Raw genomic sequence first — 10,325 nt, 5'->3', positions numbered from 1 at the left:
TTATTTACATCCAAGTTTATTTTGAAATGCCCTACTCCCCCTGTACAAGAAAAAAAAAAAAAACTTTCCACAAAGGCAGCAGTGATCTGTCAGAGATAGTATTTTCATGGGGAAGGAAAAAAGTAACCACAGTGTGTCTTTTTTAATGTCTACTGCTGTCATCTTTGGCTAGAATGTTCTGCTGACAGCTTCCTGGCAAACCCAGTTCCTGGGAAGCAAAGGTTTAAGCCAATAGAACAGAGCGGTGGGCTTTACATTTTACAGTGCCAATGCAGGAATGTTATGGACCTCTTCATTACCACGAAAGAAAAACTATTAAAAATTCAAATAAAAAGATGCAGTTTGTGTTCACAACACAAACAAATATTAACTGATGGGGAGACAGAGACCATATGTTGAATTTCATAAAACTGGACAAAAAAAAAAAATGACTACAAAAATGTAACTAGGTAACTATTGAACAGTAAACCCTTTTTCTTTTTTATTCCAAGTCTTTTACTTAAACCTCTACACAAAACCAAAATTCTTGGTCTTAATGGCTAGCAGGAGTTTCTGTTTAAGGATCTGTTTTGAAGAGTAGAGTGGCACGTAGAGACGCGAGATGCAGGTATTGGCTGTGGGGAGGTGCTGGTCGTCTGGAGGCCGAATGGTGATGGAGGGCATTGGCTGGAAGCCCTCCTCGCTGGCTGGCAGAGAGGGGCTGGACGTCCAGAAGTACACCTGAGAAGCAAACAAATGTGTTACACTTTTATGGACTGGTTAAATCAAAATAGCTCTTTTTGGGTTTTACAGATAACCGTCAAACACTGAATTCAAGCTACAGTACGCTGAAGCATGGTGGCACAGGCATCATGCTGTGAGGATGTTTCTCATACTATGGTGTAGGGAATATTTGTCATATACCAGAGATGATCGATCAATTTGAATTAGAGCTGTTTAATATCAACAGAAATCATATCAATATTTGTCCCCCATTGATATGACAATACAAAAAATGCCTAATTTCAAACCTTTTTTAATTATTGCCATTAAAAGTTCAACAAATGATCTTTGATGAATATCCTACCCTCTTCAGTGGTTAGAATACATGTTAGGTAATTGCCTTGTAACAGTCCTTTTATTCAACCAAACGTTCACATTTGTTGCTGTATAGTATAAAATTCTTCCCAAATGAAAATGATCTTGAATTAAAAGACATTCTGATTACGTTAGTTGTCAAAGTAAACATAGTTCAATTCTGAGATTTACAAAATGGTTATTTCCGATTTAAGCGGAAACCAGACCTTATTTTTTATATTAAGTATCAGAAGATTTGATTCATGTTTGGTATGCTGTATTTGAAAACATTATCCTGTTCAACCTATATGAAATTAAATACACAGCAAAGACAAGAAATGTAATGTTCGAACAAAAAAAAACATTTTTCATATTCACTTATTTTGAATTTGATGCTTGCGACACATTCTAAAAAGGCTTGGACAGGGGCATGTTTACCACTGTTTTACATCACCTTTTCTTTTAACACCACTCAATAAGCAATTAGGAACCGAGGACAGTCTAGTACCCGCACTCTTACTATAAAGCCACGCTGTTGTGCCACAGCATGTTGCTTGGCGTTGTCTTGCTAAATAAGCAGGGCGTCCCTGAAGAAGACGTTGCTTGGATGGCAGCAGATGTTGCTCCGAAAACTGTATGGTCCTTGCAGCATTAATGGGGCCTTCACAGATGTGCACGTTACCCATGATGCCATGGGCACGAAGACACCCCCATACCATCACAGATGCTGGATTTTGAACTTTGCGCTGATAACAATCCAAATTGTCCTTTTACTCCTTAGTCGGGAGGACACGACATCCATGATTTCCAAAAACTATTACAAATGTGGACTCGTCAGACCACAGCACACTTTTCAAGGTGGCGTCAGTCCATCTCAGATGAGCTCAGGTCCAGAGAAGCCGGTGGTGTTTCTGGGTGTTTTTGTAATATATGGCTTTCACTTTGCACTGTAGAGCTTTAACTTGTAGATATAGCGATAAACTGTGCTAACTGACAATGGTTTTCTGAAGGGTTCCTGAGCCCACATGGTAATATCCGGTTTTTAATGCAGCGCCTCCTGAGGGGATCAAAGGTCACGGACATTGAATGACGTGCAGAGATTTCTCCTGATTCTCTGAATCTTTTATGGACTGTAGATAATGAAATCCCTACATTCCTTGCAATGGTATGTTGTTTCCAAACTGCTGGACTATTTGCTCACACAGTGGTCCACTAAGTGGTGAACTGCGTCCCATCCTTGCTTGTGAACAACTGTGCCTTTCTTTCGATGATGCTCCTTTTATTTCCAATCATGACCCTCATCTATTTCCATTGAACCTGTTCACTTGTGGAATGTTCCAAACAGGTGTTTTTGAACCATTCCTCAACTTTCCCAATGTGTTGTAATGTGTTTCAAGCATCAAATTCAAAATAACTGAATATTTGAAAAAGGGAAAAAAAAAAAAAAAAAAAACACTAAACAAAAACAATAACTTTTATCAGTTTGAACATTAATTGTTTTATCTTTGTAGCGTATTTAACTGCATATAGGTTGAACAGGATTTGCAAATCTTTGTATTCTGTTTTTATTTACATTTTACACAATGTCCTAACTTCATCGGAATCAGGGCTTTAAGCACGTTACTATTTTTTTGAAATAATAGGACATGAAAAAATGTATGCACTGTTTTAAGCACAATAGATTTACAAATAGGTCAAAAACACATGAAAAAGCTGCACATTCTGCTAATGAATGCAGTTAAAACAGCTTGGGAACGCAGCTTTTTGCAGTGCATCACAAAGCTCACTTGTGATATAGAAATAATACATTTGAGCAAAGTGGCTCAACTTTATTGAGCTTGATCTTCCTTGGCATCAATCTTTTTAAATCTTATAAGGCAATTTCAATTTTTTCAGAAAGCGTTTTAAAATCACAAGAAAACCAAGGTTACTATGGTTTAGTATTTAACCAAAGAAAATCTGAAATATGTAATTATCACATTAAATCCAATTATAACCATTAATTCATTACATTGGAAGCAAAGAACTGAGTTCATAAAAGTTAATAAGGCTATTGGTTTTAGGAAAAATAATAAGAACTTACCAGATCTTGCCTCTCGGTCATACTCATCTTTTCAACTATGGACCAAAACCATCGTTTAAACTGGAGTAGTTTATCTGCATTTTCCCCTGTAAGATAAAGATAAACAAGTATTTGCTTAATATATTGCAGAAGAAAAACGAGGTACTCATCGTTGAAGTGGAACCAGGGACTGCATTGAGTTAGAAACCTGATTCATCATTGAATGAAGTGAAGCTGATCAGCATCTGAACATTGACTTCTCCACAGCCGTTAACCAGCAGCCTGAAGTCTTCGGCTGTTAGGTCCTCGAGGGCGTTTTTAGGAAGAACATCCAGCAAACCTTTCCTCATTGCCTTTAAAACAAAAACCAAAATGACACTTTATACACATTTTGGAGAATCACACATTTACCCACAAAAAAAAAACCATCGATTTCAAAGCCAACTGTAGTTTTTGACTTACATGGAGAGGCTGCTCGGCCACCACCAGCATTCTGTGCTCCGCATATTTCCTCACATACTCGTATACATTATGTGGAGTTACTGGCATGTTGACTCCACCTGACAGGAGCTCAACCTAAACAATTAAATAAACAAAATCAATGACGTCAGATCTGTTTATTGAAAATTGACAGAAGAGAATTCAGAAAAAGGTTTTTAGTCTCCAGGTTCTGATTGTTCAGCTGTGGGTGCATTTAAAGAAGCGCTTCCCTACAGACCTGCATTCCCAGAGTAGCTATTGGTTAAAAGTCTGTAAGGTTTGTGAAAGGACTGTTGCTGAATGAGCAGATCCTTTCCGTGTGCCCAGTTTAATGAAGGATTCTGTTATTTTATTGTCATCCAAGCACACATTTACGTGCTACAGAACGTAATTCGGACTCAGGTCCCGGTTAAGAAGCCTAATACTTAAGTAATAAAAAGTTAACAGTCTACATCCAGGCTTTAGGTGTCTATAGTTTTAAATGAAAGACTCGTTTGTTTAATTTGATTTATGGGTTTCAAACTGTCAGCATTTCTTTCATGCTTTTACTGCAATTTAAATCAATTGTTTTTATCTTTGATTACTTTGTACATTTAGATTTTCACAGTTTTCATCTTTACTATGTTTAATTATTATTCATTATTATTATTAGAACTAACAGGATAGGAGCTTTTCCTAGCTGATTATGGATGTTTAGACTGAGTGAAACCCACATTTGTCAGACGGTGTTTAGGTGGTGCAATTTGGCAAGTCATCAAGCAGTGATATGTAGTGAAATGAAGTTTACTCTGACTATTCTGTGGTAAACAGGGAGCCGACCAGCTCACTGGAAGCTTCTCTCCGACTCCTCCCTTATGACGGCCACCTTAGCTCTGTGAAACTGTTGCACTTCCTTCCTCTTAACATCTGAATGCATTTTATTACAAACACCATCATCTTTTTGTTTTTGAGATATTTTTTCAGCACTAGAGGCCTTTATTTTGATAGTAGGTAGACAGGAAGGAGGGGCAAAGAGAGGGGGAGACATACGACCCGCCGGGTCCGGGACTCGAACCGGGACGGCCGCTTCGAGGACTATAACCTTTATATGTGGTCGCGCGCTTAACCCCTACACCACCAGCCCCACAAACACCTTCATCTTGTTAGTCAATGTCAATTTTGAGAAAGTAAGGCTACTGCATTATCAACGTTAAGTAGACGTGAACACAGCCATTTTGTTAGCGTTAAGGGTGTATTCACATCAGGTCCGGACCACAAGCAGACTTTAATCATTTCGTTCGGTGTGGTTCGCTTTCACATTATAATTTTTGCAAGAGAACTACAACTTGTTAACAAAGCCGAGCATGTGACGGTCGATGCTCCCATTGGACAGAAATGACTAGAGCTCAGATCTGGAAATGGAGGAAAACCATCATGAACGTAATGCTGGCTACATTTGCGTTCTGCATATTTGTGCAGTTATTACAGCTGCAAGATTACTGTGAGTGTCAAGGGCAGCTCATTCAACGCAGGTTTCGCAACGTTCCATTTATAATTTTAGAAAGGAGACGGTGTGCTCTGTGTGACCTGACCCACAGCATGCTGGCAGCAGCGTTGCTAAGCAATTGACGACAGATCTGGTGTGACTTCAGTGCATTCAATGTTCAAAAGACTCACTACGGTGGCTCGCCAAGTCCACAAAGGCACATGTTTCCTGTGGTTGGGTCAGATCAAGGTCGGTTCATGTTCACACCAGAAGTGAATCACACCAGAGTCTATTTGGAAGCGGACCGAAACATCCTCAAAAAGTAGGTCTTCGTCTGGTTGTTTGGACCAAGCGGGGAAACGAACTCTGGTCCATTTAAAGCAGACCAAACTCGGCAGGTGTGAATAGTAGTGTAAAGTTAACAGTACTTCCTTGCAGCTTGTAAAAACTATAAACAACTCAAATGTTGTAATTTTTCCATCACTTTCTAGCAGGTTCTTCATATCTGAGTCAAAATATTTAACTTGTTGTTTTCCTTTTATTCCCATTTTCCTCAAATCAAACTACTAAAAGCTTAAGTCTGATTGTATTCAGCAGCGTTGGAAAAGACCCAATTTTCTTGTTTTCCATTATTTGGCATTGGTACTAACTTGGATTATGTTTCAAATTACTAAGATCAGCAATAATGTTTCAAACATCATTTAGACATTAGCGCTGTGTGTATCTTTGATTTCTTTACCTCTGTAAAAACTAAATACATAGTAGTTTCAGTGCTTTGTTTAGGATCCACGCCAAGTCAGTTTAAGACCCAGATCTAAAGTAACAGGTCTAGCAGCAGGAAAATGACCCTTATTCCTTTTGAAGGAGTGAGCATTTATCTGTGGGATATAAGTCATTCCCATAAAATTTATATCAATGTGTTTGAAATAAAAAAAAATCAAACATGTAAGTTGTTCAACAAATCTAAGATTATGGGTATAATTTTAATACTTTTGTGAAAAAGCACTATATTTTAGAAATTTTGATTTTTAAAACATCTTTTAAATACTTTTTAAATACTTTCAAAAAAGGCCAACAACTAGTTGATCTTTTTCCACTAACATTCTAGTCAGTCCTTGAACGTTACAATTTTCTTTACATTATTTTCTTAGTCAAGTTCTACTGAAGCAATGAACGTGTGTAGTAAAACGCAACAACAAAGACTGATACCTGTCCAGCCCCTTCCTCCTTGCAGAGGTCAATAGCAAAAGCCAGATCCATGGCAGCAAACACAGCATCTGCTTCGCCTGTCTGCGAATGGCGGATCAGCTGCCGCAAGCTCTCATACATGACTGGGTCAAAGAATGCAAAATCATGCCAATTCACCTGCAGTGACAGAGATCACATGTACTTTCATCATTCGATACAGGAGAAACCAATATGCAGCAGCTGCAACTATAGAGAGAATAAAAACTATTTTACCTTTCTTCCGAGCAACACTTTGATCACGTGTCTGTTCAGTGTGATTGGACAGAGTTCATTCTGCAGCAAGCAGAGCCCCAGAATTCTGTAGAGAAATAAAAGTCCCAACTTATTACAAGTCCAGTATTTTTATTTGACCAGCGACATAGTGGTAGTCTTTTTCTTTCTCTTACCTGCCAATATTCCTGAAGCAGTTGAGTCTGGCCTCGGTATTTTTGCCCGGCCGAGGGGAGTAAAAGCCTCGTTTGCCGGGCTGGTAGAAAAGAGGAGCGTTGTCATCGCCATCATCTGGGTCGTCCAGCTCCATGTCAACAACACTGCGTGTTGAACCATGGCGCTTACGGTTATCCTGCTGCTGCTAGAATTTTTTTTTTTAAATACGTTAAACAGAGCAAGAAAACAAAAAATTAATTATAAAGTCTTAAATGAGGAAAAATAACCCTAAATAAATGAACTTTTTAAAAAAAGAGATAGTTAAAGGGGGAAGAATCTCTAGCTTAAAAAAAAGATTGCTTACCTGTGCTTTTTCAGAAGCTTCAGGAAGACCCAGGTCCAAGATGCTGTCTGCACCATTTTCCCTAATCAAGAACAGTTTAAATCGGTTTGTTAAACAGTAAACACCCATGCAGTATGTGTCTCCTGTAGGTTTGCTGGCAGGGGAGACCCGTTGCTGTGATTTTTACTTGTGATGTATATTTACCTTCCGTGTGCAATAAGAAGCTCCATGGCTTCTTCTACCCTGGCTCGCAGGGAATCCTCGCTAGCCAGGAGCAGCAGCAGTTGAGCAGGTGACAGCTCCAGTAACATGCCAGTAATTTTACTGGCAAATGCCTGTTGAGACAAGCACAACATTAACCTTACTATGGTCAAAGAAAACCACAACAACCAACCACGCCATTTATTGATTAGTAAGCAAACGTATAAAGTCATAGTCAACAGTTTATTACAGGTTGCATTGCATGGACTCGTGGGTATAGCCGTTCTCCGAGAGCCTGTCTGTGTGCAGGCAGAGGGTCAGGCTCATCACTGGGGTTTCCCTCTGAGGAAGGCCTGAACGGCCTGGTATCTATTGACAACTGCCTTCTTGAATCCCTGTTGAAGGAAACAAATCGGTTTAAAAAGGTGAGAAGCTCAAACATTTTATGAAAGGTAATGAAAAGAGGATTGTACAGCCATAACATTATGACTACCAGAATAACTGGGAAAGTTTGCTCTCTTTATAAGTGCACATATATGGAAGAGATCCAAGTTTGGGGAAAAACTAAAATCAAAGATTAATTGATAGCGATGGTCAAAAACTGATTGCATTTTAAGGAAACTCTGTATAACATATTTCTTATACTTTGTATTACATACTTTTACACTCTGTATAAAACAGTTGCTGGCATTGGCATGGTTTACTAAAAGAAACAATATCCATGTTACTACAATCATAAAAACACTTTCTGCATCTGACCACTAGATGGCTTCAAATTCTTAAGGAGTTTAGAGCCTGGAGGACAAAATAGTGAGCAGAGATCTTATATAAAGGTCTTAAAAAAAAAACTTTATGGATTTTCCATATTTTATTACAAAAACACAGAATACAGAGTTGCTTATGGTAAAGTTCCTAAAAAAAAAAAAAAAAACAGCACAGCTCTTAAAGACTCATTGCTAAATTAATAGCATGGGCGGATCAGCTGGGACACCATGACCCCACCTTCTGCTAGGTGCTGCTGTTGGGAAATAGTCCATTTTTCTAGAGACCTTCAGAGATGATATCTGTTGACTGAAATCAAAAGACTGTCAGCTTAATAAGCCTTGAATGAAACGCTACCAGATCAGTGGGTAAGGGTCTACGCTCTCTATGTTAAACACACAGGCGAGGGGGGGCATTGTGAATGCTGCTCTTTATACACTGCTCAAAAAAAATAAAGGGAACACTCAAATAACACATCCTAGATATGAATGAATGAAATATTCTCATTGAATACTTTGTTCTGTACAAAGTTAAATGTGCTGACAACAAAATCAGACAAAAATCATTAATGGAAATCAAATTTATTAACCAATGAAGGCCTGGATTTGGAGTCACACACAAAATTAAAGTGGAAAAACACACTACAGGCTGATCCAACTTTGATGTAATGTCCTTAAAACAAGTCAAAATGAGGCTCAGTATTGTGTGTGACCTCCATGTGTCTGTATGACCTCCCTACAACGCCTGGACATGCTCCTGATGAGACAGTGGATGGTCTCCTGAGGGATCTCCTCCCAGACCTGGACTAAAGTATCCACCAACTCCTGGACAGTCTGTGGTGCAACGTGACGTTGGTGGATGGAGCGAGACATGATGTCACAGATGAGCTCAATCGGATTCAGGTCTGGGGAACAGGCGGGCCAGTCCATAGCTTCAATGTCTTCATCTTGCAGGAACTGCTGACACACTCCAACCACATGAGGTCTAGCATTGTCCTGCATTAGGAGGAACCCAGGGCCAACTGCACCAGCATATGGTCTTGCGTGCAGCCCTCCAAAGAAATGTCACCCCACACCATTACTGACCCACTGCCAAACCAGTCATGCTGAAGGATGTTGCAGGCAGCAGATCGTTCTCCACGGTGTCTCCAGACTCTGTCACGTCTGTCACATGTGCTCAGTGTGAACCTGCTTTCATCTGTGAAGAGCACAGGGCGCCAGTGGTGAATTTGCCAATCCTGGTGTTCTCTGGCAAATGCCAAGCGTCCTGCACGTTGTTGGGCTGTGAGCACATCCCCCATTTGTGGACGTCAGGCCCTCATACCATCCTCATGGAGTCGGTTTCTAACCGTTTGTGCAGACACATGCACATTTGTGGTCTGCTGGAGGTCATTTTGCAGGGCTCTGGCAGTGCTCCTCCTGTTCCTCCTTGCACAAAGGTGGAGGTAGCGGTCCTGCTGCTGGGTTGTTGCCCTCCTACGGCCTCCTCCACGTCTCCTGGTGTACTGGCCTGTCTCCTGGTAGCGCCTCCAGGCTCTGGACACTACGCTGACAGACACAGCAAACCTTCTTGCCACAGCTCGGATTGATGTGCCATCCTGGATGAGCTGCACTACCTGAGCCACTTGTGTAGGTTGTAGAGTCCGTCTCATGCTACCATGAGTGTGAAAGCACCACCAACATTCAAAAGTGACCAAAACATCAGCCAGAAAGCAAAGGTACTGAGAAGTGGTCTGTGGTCCCCACCTACAGAACCACTCCTTTATTGAATGTCTTGCTAATTGCCAAAGATTTCCCCCTGTTGTCTATTTCATTTGAACAACATCATGTGAAATTGATTGTCAATTAGTGTTGCTTCCTAAGTGGACAGTTTGATTTCACAGAAGTTTGATTTACTTGGAGTTATATTGTGTTCTTTTTGTGTCTCTGCTCTGTTCTCTCAGACCCCCAGTCAGTCGTGGCAGATGGCCGCTCACACTGAGCCTGGTTCTGCTGGAGGTTTCTTCCTGTTAAAAGGGAGTTTTTCCTCTCCACTGTCGCTACATGCATGCTCATTATGAGGGATTGCTGCAAAGTCAACGCCAGTGACTGTCCACTGTCTCTACATGCTCATCCGAGAGGAGGGAATGCTGCAAGTCACTGACTGGATGCAATCTGCTGGGTTTCCTTAGATAGAAAAACTTTTTATCCAATTTGAATAAATAATTAACTCTGACTGCACTGTTCAATTGTTAAGATTAATTGGAATGTATGTACCTGACTGTTGTGAAGTGTCTTGAGGCAACATGTGTTGTGAATTGGCGCTATATAAATAAAACTGAATTGAATTGAATTTAAGTGTTC

The 10,325-nt window shown here is 40.2% G+C and overlaps 1 protein-coding gene across 2 annotated transcripts in view; it reads right to left on the bottom strand.

Moving 5' to 3' along the window:
- Positions 1-10,325, bottom strand: part of ubr5 (ubiquitin protein ligase E3 component n-recognin 5) — a 54,869-nt gene continuing 44,544 nt past the window's right edge. The window contains exons 37-47 of one of the 2 annotated variants that reach the window (XM_047361350.1): positions 8,224-8,292; positions 7,472-7,616; positions 7,225-7,355; positions 7,042-7,102; positions 6,698-6,882; positions 6,525-6,609; positions 6,273-6,428; positions 3,581-3,694; positions 3,327-3,471; positions 3,140-3,225; positions 1-720 (exon numbers count right to left, since the gene is read on the bottom strand). In XM_047361350.1, the coding sequence (XP_047217306.1) occupies positions 508-720; positions 3,140-3,225; positions 3,327-3,471; positions 3,581-3,694; positions 6,273-6,428; positions 6,525-6,609; positions 6,698-6,882; positions 7,042-7,102; positions 7,225-7,355; positions 7,472-7,616; positions 8,224-8,292 (1,390 nt within the window). In that variant the 3' untranslated portion in view covers positions 1-507. The remainder of the gene's footprint in view (positions 721-3,139; positions 3,226-3,326; positions 3,472-3,580; positions 3,695-6,272; positions 6,429-6,524; positions 6,610-6,697; positions 6,883-7,041; positions 7,103-7,224; positions 7,356-7,471; positions 7,617-8,223; positions 8,293-10,325) is intronic. The other variant, XM_047361349.1, reaches the window with a different exon arrangement.

This window comes from Girardinichthys multiradiatus, chromosome 3, assembly GCF_021462225.1.
Source record: "Girardinichthys multiradiatus isolate DD_20200921_A chromosome 3, DD_fGirMul_XY1, whole genome shotgun sequence".
NCBI lineage: Eukaryota > Metazoa > Chordata > Actinopteri > Cyprinodontiformes > Goodeidae > Girardinichthys > Girardinichthys multiradiatus.
This window is presented reverse-complemented; position numbering and strand designations above follow the sequence as displayed.